Raw genomic sequence first — 23,355 nt, forward strand, 5'->3', positions numbered from 1 at the left:
GCTATGGATTCCTTCTAGTGTATTCTTCATTTCACTTATAGTATTATCATCTCTGTTTGTTTGTTCTTTAATTCCTCTAGGTGTTTGTGAAACATTTCTTGCATCTTCTTGATCTTTGCCTCCATTCTTTTTCTGAGGTCCTGGATCATCTTCACTATCATTATTTTGAATTCTTTTTTCTGGAAGGTTGCCTATCTCCACTTCATTTAGTTGTTTTTCTGGGGTTTTATCTTGTTCCTTCATCTGGTACATAGTCCTCTGCCTTTTTATTTTGTGTATCTTTCTGTGAATGTGGTTTTTGTTCTACAGGCTGCAGGATTGTAGTTTTTCTTGCTTCTGCTGTCTGCCCTCTGGTGGATTACGCTGTCTAAGAGGCTTGTGCGTGCTTCCTGATGGGAGGGACTGGTGGTGCTTAGAGCTGGGTGTTGCTCTGGTGGGCAGGGCTCAGTAATAGTTTAATCTGCTTGTCTACTGATGAGCGGGGCTGAGTTCCCTCCCTGTTGGTTGTTTGGCCTGAGGCGACCCAGCCCTGGAGCCTCCAGGCTCTTTGGTGGGGTGAATGAGAGACTCCGGGATGGCTCATGCCAAGGGGTACTTCCCAGAACTTCTGTTGCCAGTGTCCTTGTCCCTGTGGTGAGCCACAGCTGGCCCCCGCCTCTGCAGGAGACCCTCCAACACTAGCAGATAGGTCTGGTTCAGTCTCCTGTGGGGTCACTGCTCCTTTCCCCTGGGTCCTTATGTGCACACGACTTAGTGTGTACCTTCCAGGAGTGGAGTCTCTGTTTCCGCCAGTCCTGTCCAAGTCCTGCAATCAAATCCCACTAGCCTTTAAAGTCTGATTCCAGAAATCCTCCTCCCGTTGCCGGACCACCACGTTGGGAAGCCTGACGTGGGGCTCAGAACCTTCGCTCCAGTGGGTGGACTTCTGTGGTATAGGTGTTCTCCAGTTTGTGAGTCACCCACCCAGCGGTTATGGGATTTGATTTTACTGTGATTGCGCCCCTCCTACCGTCTCATTGTGGCTTCCCCTTTGTCTTTGGATGTGGGGTATCTTTTTTGGTGAGTTCCAGTGTCTTCCTGTCGATGATTGTTCAGCAGTTAGTTGTGATTCCGGTGCTCTCGCAAGAGGGAGTGAGAGCACGTCCTTCTCGGCCATCTTGAACCAATCTCCTCAAATAGTAGATGCTTTAAAGATCAGTTTGATTTGTTGATTGTATACAGTGTACATTGGCACAACCCTGCACTGAGCCTATTGATGAAGACTTTTGAGAGTATTTCAGAGCTGAGAATCACTAGTGACCACCCTGAGTGACTATAGTTGACAGGCTGGAAAACCAGTAACGATGATCAGCACATTGGCAGCGGATGAATGGTGTTGGCCTGAAAGCAAATTGCTTCTCTACCTGCAGTTGCTTTCCAGTTCAATAAAGGAAACATGGGACCTTAACACAAAAGACTTACTCAGCTTCTCTCACTCTTACAATTTGGACCTGGGTATTTCGTGTGTTCTCACACTATTTTCAAATTTCCACCTTGGTACTTTGCGTGGCAGAAGGGTTTGGGGAGTTCTGTCCCAGCTAGTCACTCCTGAATCAAGGCATTTCTGCCCTCAGAAACACCCAAGGCATGTTATCTCAGGTCACTGGAGTCTGAACTGCAACGCAGATATAAGATGTTACAGTTTGTTGGGTTGTGTTTGTATGTGTATTTATAGCCACTTTGCATGTGCGCATGTCCTGTGTGTATAAATCTATGCAGTTGTGTGACTTCATACCACAGATGCTTTATAAATTACAAAGTTAACTTACACAATGAACTTAAGCCTCTGTGTTTGTAAATGTGGTAACGACATTAGGCTTCTATCTCTCACTGAATGCAAGTTCTTGAGGTTGTAGGGTGTAGAATTTTTCCCTCAGCTGGTCTCTCAGCTCCAGGTGAACAGATACAGTGAAATCAAGAATTTAAATGGCACGAAAAGCAAAACCAGCATTGTTTTACTCTACCGTAGGGATGGGAGTATAGGAACCATTCTTCATTAGTTTGTACCCAGAGAAAAGCCTGTCAGCATTGAGAACGCCAACTATAATCGTTTTCACAGTCTGTGGTAATGAGAGTGGTCAAGGGTGTGTGAGTTGAGCTGTCAATCAAAAGAAAGATCTCTGATGTCTTGAGGGGGGAAACAATCCCTGTTTGAGGTTTAAGAAGGACTGGAAGTTGGGGATTATGTTTCTAATTAGGAGGCTCTTAAATGTGTGCTGTCACCTCTGGGCCATTGATACAACGATTGATTGTCTCTGTCTTCTATAGCTTGGAATTGCCATTGGGTTCTTGGTCCCTCCTGTCTTGGTACCCAACATCAAAGACCAGGACAAGCTTGCCTACCACATCAGCATCATGTTCTACATAATAGCAGGTGTGGCCACTCTGCTTTTCATCCTTGTCATCATCGGTAAGGTCATTAATAGGCTCATGGGGGTTGGGGGGGCAGGGAGGGCCTGCTGACTTGGGTGAGGACCTTGTGATTGTGGCCCTAGAGCAGCATTCTAGGTCCCATGTAATCTATAAAACATATCTATAGAAACTGGAAGCCGGGCTTCCAATGGTCTTCAAATGTTTTAGCCTGAGTAGTTGCTGCCGATTCAGTGCTAGCTGGTCCTGTGTACTTTGTTAGCTGTTCAGTAAAGGTTAGTTGTAATTAACCAGTTCCCCAGTATGACCTCATTAGAATGAATGGGCAGCCTGCTGATCCCCTTGATGAAGCCCTGGTGAGCACTTACGATGTCACAGGCCCTGTGCTGAGTGCGCCTGATCTCACTGACTCCTCAATGGCCCTATAGGGGAGGTACCAGCCCTATAGGGGAGGTACCAGCATCAGTCTCACTTAACCAAGAGGAAACAGTGACTTACGAGGAGATAAGGGAATTATTCAAGATTAGACAGTGAGTGGCAGAGGCTGGATTCCAGCCTAAGCTTGTCTAACTCCATACCCTAAATTTCTGGAACACAAGAAAAAAAAATAGGACTGACCCACAAACACTAATGCTCTCATACATTCACCTGGGAATGCCTGGGGCCCACATTTTAAAATGCTTTTTTAAAATGTGTATAAGGTACGCTCATTATGGAAAAAATCTAGAAAATACAAAAAAGCATAAAGAAAAGAATGACCATTAACTTAGCCTTGTACCTGTTAATCCCAGCCACCAGCCCCAGAGAATAATTATTAATATTATTAATATTCTATGTATGTATATTTAATCATTGAGGTATTTGGTTCATTTATATCCTTTTTTCTCTTCTGAGTGCTATCACATGGGCTGTGGTAAATTCAGTAGAGGTTTTCATTTTCAGTGAGTCATTTGTCTTTAAAAGTTAACCAGCTGTCTTTCCTAATATCTGAAAGTTCCACCTCACACGTTAAAGGTGTCATTCCTTCCTGCTGGCCTCAACTCCAGAGTCAAACAGTTTTATAATCATGTATGTCATCCAGCTATTCTCACTGTGTCATTTCCTCCCCGGGGTCCAAGCTGAGGAAGGGCTGCCCGATGGCTTTTCAAAGCTCACAGGATCTCTTGGATGGAGAACTTGGTGTTCCTGGGAAGGTGAGAAGCCTTGAAGTTGTGGTTGAGAACAGGAAAGAACCATCTCGGCCAGACTTGAAGTTTCAGATTGTAATGTGCTCAGCTCCAAATTCTTGTGTTTGTAGCAGATGAGGGCCTGGTTCTTTGCAGAGATCCTGGAGGTAGGCCATTTCTACACTTTGCATTTTACTAGTAAGCACAGATGGTTGCTCAATGAATAAAGAACTGAAAAATCTTATCCAAACTGTGGTTTGTGGTTGCCAAATCCTTGAGCAAACAGCTGCTGTTGCCGAGATTAAAAAAAAACTCTTGCCTTGATTTCTTTCCCCTGATAGAAGGGGAGGTGAACAGGCAAGACAATGGTTGAGAAGTACCCAGTGGTGGGAAGTTACCCAGGACTGTTTCCGGAGAAGGAAGGAGCAGGGCTGTGAAGTCAGGGCTGGAGGGTTATCTGGATGGAGGGGGGAGACCTTTGATCTTCAAGAGACTAAACCTCATTTCCAGAGCTTCCTCTAGCTGGAGACAGTTTCCTGACCTTTCAGAGGTGTTCTCATGGGGGCTGGGGACACACCAAGGTGCTTCTTTACTTGGACCCAATTGGGGGACCAATTTAGCCAAACAGCTGGTTAAACTGATTTGGCCCCCAGAGAACTGAACCGCCATCAATGCAGTCAAATGGATTGTACCAGTTGTACTGAAAATAGAACATAAAGCAAATGGTTTTCCCACTGTCCCTCCCCAGTCCTTCCTATCAGAGTGGTCTCACCTACAGGAGCATGTGTTAATCCTCTGGTTTCTCATGGGGCAGATGTCTGATTCAGACTTCGAGAAACTAGGGACGGACTCCGGGTCTTTCCAATAGAGGAAGATCCTTTCTCTTATTCGGGGAATGTTTATTGGCAGCATGTGCCAGGCTCTGTGCTCAGCATGGGCATCACAGTCCCTTCCCCCCTGGGGGGAGCTCTGGTGCTGAGTCCTTAACTGGGCTCACTAATCCCAGAGCCTCAGCTCTCACTTCCTTCCTATCTCCGTGTTACTACTGAATTTCTTCAGTGCTCTGCTGTATGTTATTCCCTGGTTGTTACTCGGCTCCTTGATCCTTGAATGCTGCCTGGGAAGCCCAGTGATTGCAGCCGTCCAAAGGCCATTAAGAAAAAATAATCCAAGGCACAGTCACGGAGCCACAGACAGTGAGATGCAGCTTCAAGAGAGGAGACTATAAAGGATTTAATTGAAGAATTAATATTTCCTTTTGGAGTCTTAGTTCCTTCTCAGATGAGGGAGTCAGCTCTCGTCCATGTATCAGCTCTGCAGGGTGGGACCATAGGGATTTGCAGTGATCTCTCTGTTTCTTTCCTTTCAGTATTCAAGGAGAAGCCTAAACATCCCCCCAGCAGGGCCCAATCCCTAAGCTATGCCTTGGCGTCCCCTGATGCTTCATACTTAAGTTCCATCGTCCGACTCTTCAAAAACCTCAACTTTGTGCTGCTTATCATCACCTATGGTAAGATACAGATGTGTCCAGGAGTGTAATGGAACTGGGAGTGTGAGACAAGAGGCCTGATGTGTCTGTGCATCTTACTGTTTCCAAATCCCAAATGTATATGTAAAATCGTCGTTTAGGGTCAACCAGAAGAGACAGCTCTGTCTCAGGGCCTTCGATGTTGGGTTACCTAGACAACCATTCCTTCCCATATCAAGTTGTCTGGCAAAATGCCTGCCGATCCTCCGAGTCTCAGACTGCTGTAAAGCAGTATTAGGCGACCTCTCCTCTTTTATTGTGCTGTTCCTGGTACATCTTAACACTTAGCATTAAAAAAAAAAAAAAAGATCATTTCCAGGTCTGTTTTCCCACTAAACTGGGAACTCCCTGAGAGTAGGAATTTATGTCTTTTTATCTTTATAATTCCTCAGCAGTGGCCAACCTGGAGTAGATACTCCAACGGTTATTAAATGAGTGATTGAGTGAACGGGTGGATGGATATTTATATGAGTCTTGTGACATGATCACTCCCCAGCCAATCCTTCATCTTGGAACATTGCTCCTTCTTTACCTGAATGCAAGACAACATCCCTCTTTCATTTCACTTTCTTGGCTTTGGTAAGATAAATTTCAATATTTATGCTGGTGTATTGGCTTGCCTTTCCAGCAAGGTGTTTGCTGCATCTTCATTCTAACGTTTAATGAGAATGTTGTCCTAGACAGGGGCAAGGACAGAACCCCAGGGCATTCCATTAAAGGTGTCTTTACAGATCCACCCAGCTCTGCTGCTATCCAGCTTACCCCTGACCATTTAACCCTCCAGTTTGTTTGATTAAAATCAAGAGTGTATATCATGCTCAGTAGCCAGAAGAAGAAAAGAAATGAGATTGGTTGACGTGACTTATTCTCAGTGAAACCCCAGTTGGCTATAACCTCAGGTTTTCTCTAGGCTCGCAAACTGTGTCTTACAACAATACTAGCATTTACTACGTGCCAAGACTTTTTATATATTATTTTATTTACCTCTCACCACACCGGTGAGAGGTAAATAGTATTATTTTCCCCATTTAACAGATGAGGAAACAAACTCAGAGAGATTAGGTAATAGCTCAAGAACACACAGTTTTCAAAGGGCAGAGCCAGGATTCAAGTACAGATTTGTCAGACTCCAAAGCCTACACTCCTGATCCGTGATTGCCTATGCTCCTTCCTTGAATTGTACCAGGGCTTCACTTTAGGCTTATCAATGCCCTTCACCTGAATTAAAGTGTTTATCTGCGGAGGCATTAGATAGGAGGTGGTATCATCCACAGTAGAGAGGCACACCTGGTTTTCAGGCATAGGCACAGATTAGGTGACCTCTCATCTGGAATAGCCCCAGGTACCCACGTTAGTCTCCAAGGCCTCTGGTCTCCATTCCTCCCTCTCTCAGAACAGCTTCTCAGTTCTGAGTATGTCTCTGCATTCATTCACAAAACAAAGAGAAAGTTTCCAATACTTAGGATGGCCAGCTAAAGATATTCTGAGTTGCCCATCACTGAGAGGCATTCAAGTGTAGATGGAACCAACCACTTAGTGGGGATATCGTGGGGAATATCAGGCTATAGATGGAGAGTGAAACCTGATGATCTTTGGGTTCCCTTCCAGACTCAGGATTCCATGCCTCTAAGAACTTTCACTTTCCCCTAGAGTTAAACATCTTGAGTGCATCAACCTTTGACCACCATAAACCTTATGGCATCTGACAACAGGGCATTTGAAGCTTACCTTGGAATTCTAGGGCAGATGAGTGCTTAATAAATATCTTCTGTGAACGAGAGTGGTGATGCTGGCAATAACCGGGCAATGGCCTTATTCCAGAGGCTGCGGTCTTCAGTTCTGGACGCTGTTTATGGCAGGGTCAGGTCACTGACCCATGATAGCAAGAAACAAGAACAAAATGTACCAGGAACAGTGTTGCTCCTGGTCGCTGTGGCTCAGCTCCGGGCCATGCTTTAGGGGCAAAGCAACTCCTTTTCCTTCCATCTTGTGCGGCTGGTTGCTTATATGGCCTTCAGTCTGGCAGAGTGCTGTTAATCCTGTGGTTCTGGACACTCTTCCTTAATCTATTTGGTTAAGTGATAACACAGGGAATAAATGGGTTAGCACTTCTGGCATGGTGGAGTGAGGACCTTGCGTCATCTGTTCCTCCATGAAAACAAGGACACCACTGGCAGACGTTATCAAAATCAGTTGTTTCAGGGTTCTTAGCCAAAGGCTTGAAACAATCCAGTGAGCATCTATTCAAGACAAATATCTGAATAACAGTAAAGTCACAAGCTTTGTGTTTTAACTTGTCCTATTCCGATCCCCTCTTCCAGGCTCTGTGGTAGCCTTGGAAACCAGCAGCCTCCCAGACACGGTAGCTGTGAGAACTAGCAGCCTCACAGCCACTGGAGGGGGCCAATCAATTTTGGAGCTCCCCCAGAAGTCCCATCCCTAGGTCACTATTTGACTCCTGTGGCAGTTCCCTGCAAAGGCCCCATTCAGAGGATTTGCCTATATTTGACCTGACTCAGAGCTTTCTCAGTGGGAAAGCGCTATTTCCAGGGCATTTGTTGAAAGCGATCACTGTTTAACATCACAGCTGCCTGAGGTAGCAATACCGGTTGGGGTAAGCAAGAGGCTGACCAAAGATCTTGAAAGGAAAATCTGGAGAATGAGATGTCCAGGGGGCTTTGGAAAGCTCTGACATATTCTTAGGAATCTAGAAATCCACATGCACATACAGAGTTGTGCACATGCCCAGGAAAGACCTGAGAAAGCCCTAAAGTCTCACCTCTGGCTGAACTTGAGGCTCTGTGTAAGTAGAAGGTGGAGGCTAAGGCAGAGTTGTCACCACCCTGCTGGAGCATCACAGGCGAGTCCCAACGCACACACAGAGGTCCTCAGCAAAGGTGGGAGACTCGTGGGCTTAAAGTATTTAAGGAAATCTCTGTCTAATCCTTAGTTCAAAACTAAGCTAGTGGAGCAGAAACCTCAGTGGCTGCACATGACAAAGAGCACAGACTTTACAAAATGAGTCCAGGAAAGTCAGTGAACAAACAGCAGCCACAGTAACAAATCCTGGGGAAGGAGGAGAATCTCACTTCTAGAGTTGACATTATATTTAAAATGTCCAGTTTCAACAACAAAAAAAAATGAGACATGCAAAGAAACAGGAAAGCACGGCCCATACACAGTTAGAAAACTGTTCCTGAGGAAGCCCAGAGGTTGGATGTAACAGAAAAAGATAGTAGCTCAGCTATTATAAATATATTCAAGAACTAAAGGAAACCAGTGTGTATAGAATGAAAGAAAAGTAGAGAATGATGTCTCACCAAATAGAGAATATCAAGAAAGACAAATCAAAAAGAACCAAATAGAAATTCTAGAGTTGAAAATACAATAACTGAAATGAAAAACTCACTAGAAGGCTCAATACTAGATTTGAGCTGGCAGAAAAAAGAATCAGTTAACTTGAAGATAGGTCAAATGCAGTTATCCTGTCTGGGGAACAGAAAGAAAAACGAAAGAAGAAAAATGAGCAGATCCTCGTAGACCTGTGGGCAACCATCAAGCACACCAACGCATGCCTAACAGGAGTCCCAGAAGCAGAGGAGAGAGAAACAGGTGGAAGTAAATTGCCCTCAAATTGAGACGGTGCTTCTGTGCCTCTGGAAGCATTTGACTATGTTGTGTGTAGATAGAATTTATTAACATTTTTCTCAAAGGCCTGAGGTGATCCCAGTGAGGAGTTAAACTAATCTGGTTGTTGTTTGTACACATTTCATTATAGTCAGAGAACCACAAGCCTTATTTTTGTGGTAGAGAGCTGGACTTGGTGACAGGGATCTTTGCCTACGAGGAAATGATTCTTAGGCTGAATCACAGATTTGGGAAAACGTGTTATTGAGCCTTTACTGTGTGTCAGGCACCATGTGAAGTGCATGCATTATCTCATTTAATCTTCAAAAGAAACCCATGAATTAGGTGTTCGACTGCTCCATTTTATACCTAGAAAAACTGAGGCTCTGATTGAGCTCCGTCCGTAATTAGACAGCTAGCAAGCAATAGAACTTAGATATAAACTTCTGTCTGTCTGAGATCAAAGCCTATCTTCCTAACCACCGCACCATTTTGCCTTCCTGTGCAGAAAGGAGCCTCTTGGAGACAGAACCAGGGGGTCTGTTTTCAACCTCACTCAACTGAGTAGCCTCTGGGTCTATCTAGCAGGGGTGATCGTGGTGTATGTCCTTCCTCACATTCAGTCCTCAGACCATTGGCCTTTCTTCTGAGATGACGGTCTGTAGTTCTGGGGTTTAGAAGCAGGACCTACCTACACTGACCGGCCATCTTTGGGACTTGGGGATGGTGAGGTTTCATCCGTAGTGCGTCTCTCTGAGGGTTACAGGTCATGTAAAGGCACTCAGTCCACCTGAGAATCCCTGCTTTCTTCTCCCACTGTCTTTGCTCCAGATTAAAAATGCACACACAACAGAAAAAACCCTCTATAAATTCACCTAAATCCTTTGAGACCTCCCAGAATGCCTCCCACCTTCCATGCAGTTTCAGGTTGAGCTTTGAAGAGGGAAATGGTTCACAGTTTATATATACCCACATATAACCATGTAGTGCATATGTACATTATATAGTACATACGATGTTCCTATTGTCTCTGAATTATAAACACCTAAGAGCATGTAGTTGGGAATCAAGCAGTTGACAGCGTTGCACGGATGTATTTTCCGGATTTGGGTGGACACGTTTTGGAGTAAGAGCCTTGGCTGGGGGACCAGTGAGTGCAGAGTTGGCGCGTAAGGAATATAAGGTCTGAGTTTTAGTGTCAGCTCTGCTAATTAGTGAGTGTACCACCTTCCCCCATCCTGTGCTCATAGTGTGTCTCTCTAAGAACCACCCCTCAGAAAAGAGTAATAACATTTGCTTCCCACTGGAGTTCCCTGGATGGAAATGAAAGCTTTTAAAGTAATTGTGGATCAAAACACTGCGTGCAGCCATAATGCTGTTGTGTTGGGAAACTTGCCCATTTCCTACAGTCTTTTTGTTTTTTGAATGAAGTAGATTTCGACACGTAGGGAGTAGCTCTCGTGCAGCCGGTGGGATGTCCAGTATTGTACTGGTAGCTCTCGTGCAGCCGGTGGGATGTCCAGTATTGTACTGGTAGCTCTCGTGCAGCCGGTGGGATGTCCAGTATTGTACTGGTAGCTCTCGTGCAGCCGGTGGGATGTCCAGTACTGTACTGGTAGTGACTTTCCAAGTGCTTCTCCAAGCTGCTGAGCCAGCTGCCCCGAGCTAAGGTGCGGTGATACAGTAAAGGCTTTGGCGGAATTCCAGTGCCGCTGCCTTTTCCCCACGGGCTTCTGGCCACACTCTTAGAGGTAGGTTTCAGACATAAATTAAGGGCCATCCGGCTAAGTTGGAATTTCAGATCCACAACAAATTCTTTTTTAGTATAAACATGTCCCACAACTATTTGAAGCATTCTTATGCTGAAATTCAAATTTAATTGGGTGTGCTGTTTTTGTTTTTTTACTAAATCTAGCAGCCCAGTTTAGAGAGGAGGAGGTGCAGAGGCTGGGTTTGTGCTTGATGTTGCTGAAATATCACAGGAATGAGAAACTACCACCTCCTCTAGCAAAATACCCTCCCTGTTCTAACATGGCACCGCAGGAGGACACAGGGCTGGAAGCAGATTCCCCGTGGGTCCACCAGAGCCTGGGGCTGGGCAGGTCTTGTGGTGAGCGTCAGCCGTGGGCGTGGGGTGGGGTGAAGTAAGGACCTTTCTTTGGCTCCCCCTCGGATCTCCAGGCCTTGCTTGCACATGGCTTCCCTAACGTCTTTGCATTGATGGCTCACGACTGCCCTGGTAAACAGACTGGTGAAAGGCTCCTCTTCTGGACAGTGTCCTCCAAGGGATTGCTCTTCCCTGTCATCCCCCAGCCTTGCCTCCAGCTATGCTTCTGAAGAATCTGTGCAGTGTTGGGCGTCTGAATTCAGAGCCTCAACATGTGTCCTGAGGACACCTTTCCTTGGGGCTCTCAAGGGCTTTACACCACCCGACCTGGGCCTCGGCAGGGGCTTTGTGCCCCTTCAAGATGCTGGCTTCAGGGTGGGTGTAAGGTCCTTCCGGGATTCCCTGGAGCTTTTGCCGAGGTCAGGCTGGCCCTTTAAAAAGAGGGTTTCCTACAAGTTCAGGAAGGACAAAAGGGAAATGAACACAGAGTAACCAGAACCCAGAGATGGGATCTGGGATCAGTGTTTCCCACGCTGGCCTGATGATAGAGTCCCCTGGGGTGCTGGGCGGTGTGTGCCTCGATTCCTGCCTCTCTTCTGGAAAGTCAAATTCAGATAGTCTGGTCCGGGCCTGGGAATCTGCTTTTCACAAGCATTCCTGGAGATTCTGGTTTGCAGCAGGGTTGAGAACCTCTAAAGTAGGTGTGCTATGGGGGATTCTCTTGAAGCCCCTTCCCATCCCAGCTGCCTCCATGTTAACCCCAGCCTCTGAGGGCCTGGGCCTGGTCTGTGATCTTCCTATGCCCAAGGCCATTTATCCCCAAGTTTAAGAAGTGCCAAGGGCTTTTGTTGTGTTGTTGTTAAAATGCGGATTCCTAGCCCCAATCCAGAGGAATCAGATTTAGTTGGTCCAGGGTGCAGCCCAGGAATCTGCATTTTTAGACTCTGAGGCTTTCTAATGCCAGTGGTTTCTAAATGCCACCACCCTTTGAAAAAACTTAGTCTTGACACAGGAGAGAAACTCAGAGTGATGACAAGTCAGTCCCTTCTGCCTTCCTAAAGCTCACCCCCTCAGTGACCTGCACTTCTCCCAGGTGGCTGATACCAGGGGTGACCAGGCCTTTCAGGGGCCATCACATTTCCTCACCTGGCAGGCTTACCTTGTTGGGGATAATCACACTTGAATATAATAACACAGTCACCTGCATTCCTGTAAGAGGTACTTATGCACAGGGCAGAGCACACATGTCATTCCTGCCCTTCAGTGTGGACACTGGACCCTTTGGTTTGGGCAGCGGAGTGGATTTGTGCCGTTTAACTGTGTCTGGCAACCTTTGGCAATATGGGAGGGACATCTAGATTCAAGAGAGAGAGTCAGAATTTCTAATTCCTTTAAGGTTGGATTGTAGAAAGAATTGGAAAGAATGGTAGCCTTCCAGGACAAACCCCTGCCCCCTCCACATCCTCCCTACCTTAGCCCTGATTCCATCTCCTGTCTGGCTGGGAGCAGGAGATGGTGATTGGTAAACCAAACTAGTCTAGCAGAGCCAGTAGGTCTCAAACTTTGAGCCTTATCAGAATTACCTGGAGGGCTTGTTCAAACACATTGCCTGAGGAGCCCCACTCCCAGTGTCTACAGCAGGAGGTCTGGGTGGGGTCAGGATTTGCATTTCTAACAAGCTGCCAGGGAGGCTGATCTGGAAGTGATTTCTCTAAACCTTTAAGCCTCACAGAGCTGCTCAGCCTCGATAGCCTGGGTTAGCCTGATCAGGACTGTTTCTCTCCACATTTTTCAGGGTCAGGAAGGTGCTGGTGTTTGACGTGGGGTGTTTTTTCTCCCAGTCCTCCTGGATAATTTCGCAGTTTCCTGAGGGTTCTGCCCTCCTTGTTCATTCCAGGTGGACACAAGCTGAGCTTCACCTCGTGTATGCCCTGGCCCCTGGCCCTGTTAGGCTGAGGGGCAGGAAGGGGGCTGAGTTCATCCTCCTCCCTGCACGCTTCTTCCCCACACCCGCCCGCAATTCAGGAATGTGTCTCCTTGTGGGCTCTCTTGACCCAGGAATGGAATTTCCAAGTGGCTGGGTGTGTGGTATGAAGGTGCGGCCGGTATGCTTGTTGGGTGAGAAGTTGCCGAGAGTCTCAGAGTCCTCCTGACCATGAGTGTGGCAGTTGCAGTCACATCTGGTCACACTTCTGGGTTTGCCGACTGACTGTTGGCCCTGTGCCCCTCAGCAGGTGGCATTGAGCTCAACCTTGTTGCATCCCTGAGGTGACCTGCTGGGAGAGGCTGGGGCACGAAATTGCCAGTAACCTGAGCTGGGGAAATCACTGAGGATCAGATCTGTAAGGATATGAAATCAACGGTTTAAGATGGAGGACCTGGAGTCCATAGTCTGGGTTTGAATCGAACCCTGCCTCTTACTACCCGTGTGATGGTGGGAAGGGCAAACCAAACTCCCTTCCCCATTTTGCAGGAGAATTTGATCTTCACTTAACTTTGTATCTCATTCCCCTGGGAACCTGACAAAGGGAGTAAGTCAACTGCATTTAGGCAACATTTCTTCTGATAAGAATGACCTATTGTGATATAAATGACTGCAGGTGGACTGGGTGATCTTCTTACCCCTGTTGGGAAGCCATTCTTTGTGCTTCTCTGAGCACAGTGACCCTTTCCACTGGCCTGTCCTTTATGGAGATCCTGGTAGCTATGCCTGTGGATGAGTCAGCAATAGTGGCTCCTGGGAGGGGTTAAGCCAGGGTGGGTGCCATACCCACCTTTCTCTGCACTGAGCTGTCACTTCGGGGGCAAAAGAGAATAGCTTCTGAATGGCTCTATGGACTGGGGTTCTGTGGACTGGCTCCAGTGAAGAGGAGCTCCTGCGGCTGCCCTGTCTATGAACTGTGTCCTCTCTTACATGCTGCTAAGTGGACCTAATGCCAGGTGTGCCAGTGGTAGTTGTGTGAGCCTCAAAATTAGTTAAAATTAAAAAGACTCCTGGTGGGCCTTCCAGAGTGACCTCTGTATTTGTTTTTAAAATCTGTGTGCATTTTTCTTACCTACAAAATGGGAATGAGAATATTAGGTACTTTCTAGGATTGTTATGAGGATCGTAAGGTGTTTAGATTGTAAGGTGCCTAGTACATAAGTGTATGCTACTGCCATCACCACCACCATCACCACTACCACCATCACTACCATCATCACCACCATCACCACTACCACCAGCACCATCACCACCACCAGCACCACTACCACCAGCACCATCACCACCATCATCACCACCATTACCACCATCATTATGAAGGGAAGGCAGAAGGCCCTTCTCCTCTGGATCAGTTTCAGTCTCATCTTAGTTACTAAGTCACTGTACGGCTTTTGACAAATAACCTCATCTTCTAAGGACACAGATTCTTACAGTATATGCTAGGTACTCCATCTGTTTCTTGGACGAATCGATAAATTAGGAGAGTCAACTAAATGCTCTTTAGGGTCCTTTATGGTTTTGAATATAAGATTTTGTGTGATGTTGAATCTGAGAAAAAAGTTGGAGGGATGTGGAAAGAGGTGAGAATCTACCTGCAGAGGGAGTGTTGTCAGGGGTCAGAGGTCTGGAGCATTCTGGTGAGGGGGGACAGGTCATCAGGAGGAGGTGGAAGGGGTCCAGTACTTCTGCTGGCCCCTTAGGTCAGGCCAGCGCTTAAGAGGAATGTAGATGGCTCTGACCTGGGAGTAATACTTTCTGGAGCCTGTGTTTCCAGGACAGGGATAAAGGGATGAGAGGGCAGTGGTGTGTGGCTAAGAAGAGGTTCAAATGGTTAGTTTTGGTTGTTTTGGAGTATTTCTTCTTTGAAACACTACCTCCAGTGGCAACAAGGATGAGGATTTCTGACCTCCCTCACCACTGTGGGGAGAAGCCAGCAACGGCCCCAACAGGAGAATGACCCTAATGCTGTGTTTCTCCCTCCCTCCTTCAGGTCTGAATGCTGGTGCTTTTTATGCCTTGTCCACTCTGCTGAATCGCATGGTGATCTTGCACTACCCGGTAAGGGTGTTCCCTAAGCTTGCTGGGCCCTGAGAGAAGGAGGTTTCTAGTCTGTCTGGGCAGGAGCTGGGGTGGCAGCGTGGTATGGTGTGTGCTCCTGAGATTTGGAGGGAGGTGGCCCTGGGTCTCAGCCCCAGCTCCGGTGGTCCTCAGCTGTGTAATAAGCTGGTTAGTGTCTTTGAGCTCTCATTCTCTTTTCTGTAAAGGAAGCCTAATTACTTACTGAAAGATTGATTTTAGGGTTAGGAAGTAAATAATAAGGTTTATATATGTAAAGCGCATAGCATGGTGCCTGGCAACACAGTAGGTAAACATATATACAGTAGAATCACATATGAAATAAATTAAGTTGTGAAATGTGGGCAAGGTTTAATTTTAACGTCTTATTTACCCAGCAGAAAGCATGTTTTAAATGTTTCCAGAACCAGCGAGGGCTGGATACTGGGAATGGAACACTGAGTAACCTGGAGTCGGGATCCCGGGTCCAGCCCTCTTTTGAAAGGTTAAGGCTCTCACGCTTGTGGGAGGGGTGAGCCACCGTGGCTGAGCGGTCCAGTGTTGGAGGTTGACAGGTGTGAGTTCAAATCCTGCCTCTGCTCTTAATAAAGGCCTCATGACCTTGGGCTAGTAGGTTATTTTCACTGTGCCTCAGTGTCTTCATCTGTAAAATGGAGAATATTGATTAACCTTCTGGTGGGGAATTAGGAGAATTAAATGAGATGATGATATAAAATCATCAGCATGGTGTCTGGCTTTGAATAAACGCTCAAAAATATATAATTATTATCTTCCTATCTCTTCAACAGTGATAACTGAAAAAACCTAAGTATGGAATGTTTGGATATACATAATTCAGTTTTCCCATCTGTGAAATGGGAATAATGGTAAAGGTTTGCTATAAGGATTACATTTTTAAAAATCCATCTAAAAGTGGTTTCTAAGGACAGAATTTGGTTCACCCCAGCATCCAGTATCATGCACACACATCCAGGGTTATATTATGTTGGGAGGAGCAATTATTCTAGGATTCTCTCTCCACTGGCAGCTTCTTACAGGCCATCTTGTCCTGATACTTTCTGAGAATTGGCTCTAATGAAGCCGGAGTTACTTGCCTTTGCCCCTTTGCCTTCTGCTGACTGCGCCCTGTCAGATATCTTGTCCCATCACTGAGCAATCACTGGGGCTGTGGTTTCCCCAGGGCGAAGAAGTGAATGCTGGAAGAATCGGCCTGACCATCGTCATTGCAGGAATGCTTGGGGCTATGATCTCAGGTGTCTGGCTGGATAGGACCAAAACCTACAAGTAAGTGACTCTTCCTCTTGGACTGAATCGGGGACCCCTGTCTTGAAATGACATATTCATTAGCAACACGGCTCCAAAGATGTGGGTGTGGCAGCTGGGGGTCTGAGTGGTCAAGCGGGGAGTTCAAATATATCTTCTCTGAGCCTCAGTTTCCCCATTTATAAAATGAGGGAAGCAATGCCTGCCCTGTGGGGATCATAGGAAGATTAGAGATAGGGGACATGAGGCCTGTCAGAGTTCCATCCCCCAAGTAGCTTGTGGAAGAAGCAGAGGAAGGAGAAAATAAATGTGGAAAAGCATCAACAGTTGGACAGTTTGTGGAAACTCCACGGAGTGCGGACGAGGAGGTGGTTCCTCTGCCCTGTTCCCATAGCTCCCTCGTGGACCGCATGGGGTTAACCAAGGTGCTCTGTGCTTCCAACAATTTACAGTGTGTTATCTTGCAATTGCTTCCACTTCATTGGTAAGTATTACGACATGCTTTAGTCCTGATTGCCCAGTGCATTCCTAAGAGCCACGAAGATTTTAGTGGATGTCAGGCTAATCCAGGACGCTTACTAAAAATACAGATTCCTGGGCCCCACCCTCATGGATGCCAATTCAGTAGGGGAATCTGCGTTTATAAAAAAAACTAAAAATAGAACTACCATACGACCCAGCAATCCCACTACTGGGCATATACCCTGAGAAAACCTTATAATTCAAAAAGAGTCACGTACCACAATGTTCACTGCAGTTCTATTTACAATAGCCAGGACATGGAAGCAACCTAAGTGTCCATCATCGGATGAATGGATAAAGAAGATGTGGCACATATATACAATGGAATATTACTCAGCCATAAAAAGAAACGAAATTTAGATATTTGTAGTGAGGTGGATGGACCTAGAGTCAGTCATACAGAGTGTAGTAAGTCAGGAAGAGAAAAACAAATACCGTATGCTAACACATATATATGGAATCTAAGGAAAAAAAAAAAAGGTCATGAAGAACCTAGGGGTAAGACGGGAATAAAGACACAGACCTACTAGAGAATGGACTTGAGGATATGGGGAGGGGGAAGGGTAAGCTGTGACAAAGTGAGAGAGTGGCATGGACATATATACACTACCAAACGTAAAATAGATAGCTAGTGGGAAGCAGCCGCATAGCACAGGGAGATCAGCTCGGTGGTTTGTGACCACCTAGAGGGGTGGGATGGGGAGGGTGGGAGGGAGGGAGATGCAAGAGCGAAGAGATATGGGAACATATGTATATGTATAACTGATTCACTCTGTTATAAAGCAGAAACTAGCACACCATTGTAAAGCCATTATACTCCAATAAAGATGTTAAAAAAAAAAAAATCAACCCGGATGCCTCAATTCAGTAGCCAGCCTTGGGGAAAATGCTCTGGAAACAGAGGCCCAACTTGTGTCTTTCCTGTGCTCCGCATGCACTGGGCACTCAATTAATGCTGGCCAGTAGGGCAGCTGCCAGGCCAGGGTTGTCCTCCTCTGGGGCAGATCAACATTCTGGGCTGCTTTGTCAAAGCCTCCAAAGTTCCCAGTGTCTGGAGGCAACAGACAGTGGCAGACCTGTTCTCTGCCACACAGATCTGTTTCTGTGAGGCTCTGGTCAGACCAGGGCTCTCTCTGTCTGCCTTTGTCAAAGGCCAACCCTGGGGATGTGGCTGCCTGCCTGGACACGACGAGGAGCCCAGTTGGGCTTAATTACTGCTGGTGAAGCTGGGCTGCTGCCTTGTCTTTGCCATATGTCAGTTGTTTGCTTTGGGTAGTGAGGACTGGCCACTCCCGAACCAGGATACAGCAGCGTCCCCTTTTCTGGGCTTGCTGTGTGGCAGGAGAAGGGAGAGATCGGAATGTTGCCTGGGCGGGGATGTGGGCAGCCAGATGATTCAGGTGAACTAGAAAATATGGTGAAAATACAGTGAAAGGGCTGGGGAGGACACTGCAGAATCCTGCTGCCACCAGTTCCTAGTGTCACATGATGTCTGCATCCTGCAGTCAGCATGGGGCAGTCTTCTCCCTGCTCTACTACGTAGGCAGAGAAAGGGTGAGAGAGCTCTGTCATCTGGTCATTTTGGTGCCAGTTCCCTTTTCCCTGAGCCTCCCAGATTTTTCCTGGTTTGTTTGGAGGCTGGAAACTGGATGGTCAGGTCCCTTTATCTCTGGCTGAGACTACAGTTTTGTAGACAGGCTAGTGGTTTAAGAAGAAGCTATATGTAAACAAATATGGGAAAGATGAACTTGCGGGGTCATTGAGGGAGATGGGTGTCCATGGAGCTGGGTTCTGCAGAGGGGGAGGGACTGGATGTGGGGAGCAGGGGGAGGAGGGATGAAGCTCCTCTGCCCTCAGCAGCTGCTCTGAGGACCCAGGAGGGAAGAGCATCCTTCAGAGGCTGTTGGTCTTTCCCACAGATGCAGCCCCATCCTGTGTTAGTATTCCTGTGTGTGGGAGTAGAGGGAGCACAGGTTTCAAATCCCACCCCTGGATTCGAATCTTAGCTGTGCACTTCCTGGGCCGGTGACTTTGGACAAGTAACTTGACTGGTCTGAGCTCAGTTTCCTCATTTGTCATATTAGGGAGAGTCATACATCTCTTTTTTTCTTACCAGTTTTGTTGAGATATAATTGACATACAGCATTGTATAAGTTTGAGGTATACAGCATAATGATTTGATTTACATACATCATGAAATGATTGTCGCGATAAGTTTAGCGAACATCCATCATCATATATAGATACAAAATTAAAGAAATAGAAAAAATTTTCATAATGAGGACCCTTAGGATTTAATCTCAACAACTTGTGTGTATAACATACAGCAGTGTTCATTATATTTATCGTATTGTACATTACATCCCTAGTACTTACTTATCTTATAACTGGAAGTTTGTACATTTTGACTGCTTTCGTCCGATTCTCCCTCCCCCTACCCTATCCCCACCTCTGGTAACCACAAATCTGGTCTCTTTTTCTATGAGTTTGCATGCTTGTTTGTGTTTGAAGTATTATTGACCTACTACACTGTGTTAGTTCCTATACACAACATAGAGATTTGATGTTTCTGTACATTTCAAAATGATCCCCAAGATAAATCTAACTTGGATCTGTCACCATACAAAGAGGTTACATAGTTATTGACTGTATTCCCCACACCATACATTTCATTCCTTTGACTCATTTATTTTCTAACTGAAAGTTTGTACCTCTTAATCTCTCTCACCTGTTTCTTTCCTCTCCCCCATTCCCTCCCCTCTGGCAACCATCTGTTTGTTCTCTGTAACTCTGTTTCTGTTTTGTTTGTTCATTTGTTTTGATTTTTAGATTCCACATATAAATGATATTATATAGTATTTGTCTTTCTCTGTCTAAATTATTTCACTTAGCGTAATATCATCTAGGTCCATACATGTCGTTGCAAATGGCAAGATTTCATTCTTTTTTATGGCTGAAATATATGTATATGTACCACATCTTCTTTATCCATTTGCCTGTTGATGGGCACTTAGGTTGCTTCCATATCTTGGCTATTGTACATAATGCTACAGTGAATATAGGGGTAGTACATATATCTTTTTGAATTAGTGTTTTCATTTTCTTGGGATAAATGCTCAGGAGTGAAACTGCTGGATCATCTGGGTGTTCTATTTTAAAATTTTTCTGAGGAATCGTCGTACTGTTTTCCGTAGTGGCTGCACCAATTTATATTCCTACCAGCAGTTCACGAGGGTTCCCTTTTTCATGTACTTGTTGGCCATCTGTATGTCTTCTTTGGGAAAATGTCTATTCAAATCCTCTGCCCCCTTTTTAATTGGGTTGTTTGTTTTTTGATGTTGAGTTGTATTAGTTCTTTGTATATCTTGGATATTAACCCCTTATCAGATATGTCTTCTCTCATTCAGTAGCTGGCCTTTTAATTTTGTTGATAGTTTCCTTTGCTGTGCAAAAGCTTTTTAGTTTGATGTAGTCCCATTTGTTTGTTTTTTGCTTCTGTTTCCCTTGCCTGAGGAGATATATCAAAAAAAATTACTAAGACTGATGTCAAACAGTATACTGCCTATATTTTCTTCTAGAATTTTTGTGGTTTCAGGTCTTAAATTAAATTTAAGCCTAATCCATTTTGACTTTATTTTTCTGCATGGTGTGAGAGAGTAGTTGAGTTTGATTCTTTTGTGTATAGCCATCCAGTTTTTCCAACACCATTTATTGAAGAGTCTGTCTTTTCCCCATTGTATGTTCTTGGCTCCTTTGTTGTACGTTAATTGCTCACATAAATGTGGGTTCATTTTTGAATCGCTATTCAGTTCCATTGATCTCTGTGTCTGTTTTGTGCCAGTACCATACTGTTTTGATTACTATAGCTTTATAGTATAGTTTGAAATCTGGGCGAACTGATACCTCTAGTTTTGTTCTACTTCCTCAAGATTGTTTTGGCTATTTGGGGTCTTTTCTATTTCCATACAAATTTTAGAATTATTTGTTCTAATTCTGTGAAAACTTTCATTAGTGTTTTGATAGGAATTGCACTGAATCTGCTGATTGCCTTGGAGTACGTTGTTTATTTGAGATTTTTGTTTGTTTGTTTCCTGAGACAGGCTTGTGTCACTATAAACTTGCTTCTTAGAACTGCTTTTCCTGTGTCCCATATATTTAATTAATTAATTAATTAATTATTTTGACTTGAAATATTCTTTATTTTGTAAACATCTGTGTTTAAAATAGATGAACCCTGCTCACAATTCATATCCTGGACCCAAGACACAGCACACAAAGTTCACAGGGAGATGGTGGGGCTCAGGAGCAGGTGGAGTGCCTGGGGCTGTGCTGAGTCTCAAGTCAACAGGTGCAAAGGTGGTGAGGAGTCAACAGGCAGGTGCACCTGCTCAACAGTCTAAGGCCAGGTCCCAGGCTACCTCCGGGACTGGAGAAGTTTAGGGGTGAGAGGCTGACTCTGGTACCTCATGAGCATAGCTGCACCCTAAAATCCCAACCCCTCTTCTGCCCCATACTTCTCCCCAGCTGTGGCCCTTATGGATGGGGCTTCTCAGGCCATAGAATCCTAACCCCAAGTGTTCCCTTCCAGAACCCCTAGGGTACAGTAAAAATATAGTCCCTCTTCCCCGAGGGTGCTAGGAGAGAAAGGCAATGGTGCTCGGCCAGATCTTCAGGGAAAGCAGTGACACTGACCACAGGTTGGAGCCAATGGCCAGTATAACTTCTGCTCCCTCGAGTCCCTGGCTGAGGGCACACTGAGGGTTGGCACTGCTGACCTCCCCACCCCAGAGTGATGCTGCATGTTTTAACACCTGTGGAGTTAGTCCTCAAGGAAGCATCCTCAGCTCTGGTCGTGACTTCATCCTAAAGAGTCAGCTCTTTACATTTCTCATTAGCTGACTATTTATAACTATTCCTGCCTTCCTTTTCCTTCAACTATGATAACTCATCCCCCATTCCTTCATCCTGAGCTACCCTCTCCTGCTCTCTCCTGATTTGATAAGAGTCAGAAGAAAAGGTTTGGTGATTTCATCCCCCACGCTTTTTTTCAGAGGAGTAAGGAAGTGAGGCTCTTAATTCTTCACATGTGTGTGTCCTGGATTTTACTCTTTAATTAGTGAATGTTCGATGCCCAGTTTTGTTTTCGCTCCAGCGCCAGCCATGCAACGCAGCTTAAGACTGATCCTCCTCCCTAGGCTTCTCCCATCTTGGGAAGGTGGGGAGGAACCCTACTAGGGCTGGTAACTGACTTGCTCCTTCCTTAAAGGGCCTCCTGCAAACGACTCTTGGACCATATGGGGTTAAAGAAACTTCTTCCTGAAACAAAGGGCCCTGGAGGAGGGAGTCCGCTTCCCTCCACCTGTAGCCACAGTGCAGTTGGCAAACCCTCAGGCCTCTGAGTCAGGAGCTGAGGAACAAGATGAGCACTTGGTCTTGAAGGCTGAAGGGAACAGCACCAAGCGTTCCTACCCAGGGCTCGCCTGCTTTCTGCCCGTGAGCCCCCTGCCCTTCTCCCACAAACTTTGGATCTCGGGAAAGCCTTGAGACCTGAAGGCTGGGCTTGGTGAAAGACCACCAGCATGGTTCTGTCACCTCTCACCTGCCGGGGTGGTGGGGAGATGCCCATCTTACATAAGAAATGGAAGATTGCTTTGGGTATTCGGGGTCTTTTGTGTTTCCATACAAATTGTGAAATTTTTTGTTCTAGTTCTGTGAAAAATGCCAGTGGTAGTTTGGTAGGGATTGCGTTGAATCTGTAGATGGCTTTGGGTAGTATAGTCATTTTCACAATGTGGATTCTTCCAATCCAAGAACATGGTATATCTCTCCGTCTGTTTGTATCATCTTTAATTTCTTTCATCAGTGTCTTATAGTTTTCTGCATACAGGTCTTTCGTCTCCTTAGGTAGGTTTATTCCTAGGTATTTTATTCTTTTTGGTGGTAAGTGGGAGTGTTTCCTTAATTTCTCTTTCAGATTTTTCATCATTAGTGTATAGGAATGCAAGAGACTTATGTGCATTAATTTGTATCCCGCTACTTTACCAAATTCATTGATTAGCTGTACTAGAACTACCATCCGACCCAGCAATCCCACTACTGGGCATATACCCTGAAAAAACCATAATTCAAAAAGAGTCGTGTACCACAACGTTCATTGCAGCTCTATTTACAATAGCCAGGTCATGGAAGCAACCTGAGTGTCCATTGACAGATGAATGGATAAAGAAGATGTGGCACATATATACAATGGAATATTACTCAGCTATAAAAAGAAACGAAATTGAGTTGTTTGTAGTGAGGTGGATGGACCTAGAGTCTGTCATACAGAGTGAAGTAAGTCAGAAAGAAAAAAACATACTGTATGCTAACACATATATATGGAATCTAAAAAAAAAAAAAGAGATGGTCATGAAGAACCTAGGAGCAGGATGGGAATAAAGATGCAGACCTACTAGAGAATGGACTTGAGGACACGGGGAAGGGGAAGGGTAAGCTGGGACAAAGTGAGAGAGTGGCATGGACATATATACACTACCAAATGTAAGGTAGATAGCTAGTGGGAAGCAGCCACATAGCACAGGGAGATCAGCTCAGTGCTTTGTGACAACCTAGACGGGTGGGAGGGAGGGAGACGCAAGAGGGAAGAGATAATGGGGATATATGTATACGTATA

General features: G+C 45.5%; 1 protein-coding gene across 1 annotated transcript in view; it reads left to right on the top strand.

The window, feature by feature from the left end:
* The window catches only part of FLVCR2 (FLVCR choline and putative heme transporter 2), a 61,296-nt gene that overhangs the window by 28,232 nt on the left and 9,709 nt on the right, over positions 1–23,355 (top strand). The window contains exons 2-5 of the mRNA XM_022576507.3: positions 2,308–2,449; positions 4,945–5,085; positions 14,812–14,879; positions 16,078–16,181. Of these exons, the coding sequence (XP_022432215.1) occupies positions 2,308–2,449; positions 4,945–5,085; positions 14,812–14,879; positions 16,078–16,181 (455 nt within the window). The remainder of the gene's footprint in view (positions 1–2,307; positions 2,450–4,944; positions 5,086–14,811; positions 14,880–16,077; positions 16,182–23,355) is intronic.

Source organism: Delphinapterus leucas, chromosome 2, assembly GCF_059928025.1.
Source record: "Delphinapterus leucas isolate spDelLeu-1000000601 "Yukka" chromosome 2, BTC_Dleu_Yukka2, whole genome shotgun sequence".
Taxonomy (NCBI): domain Eukaryota; kingdom Metazoa; phylum Chordata; class Mammalia; order Artiodactyla; family Monodontidae; genus Delphinapterus; species Delphinapterus leucas.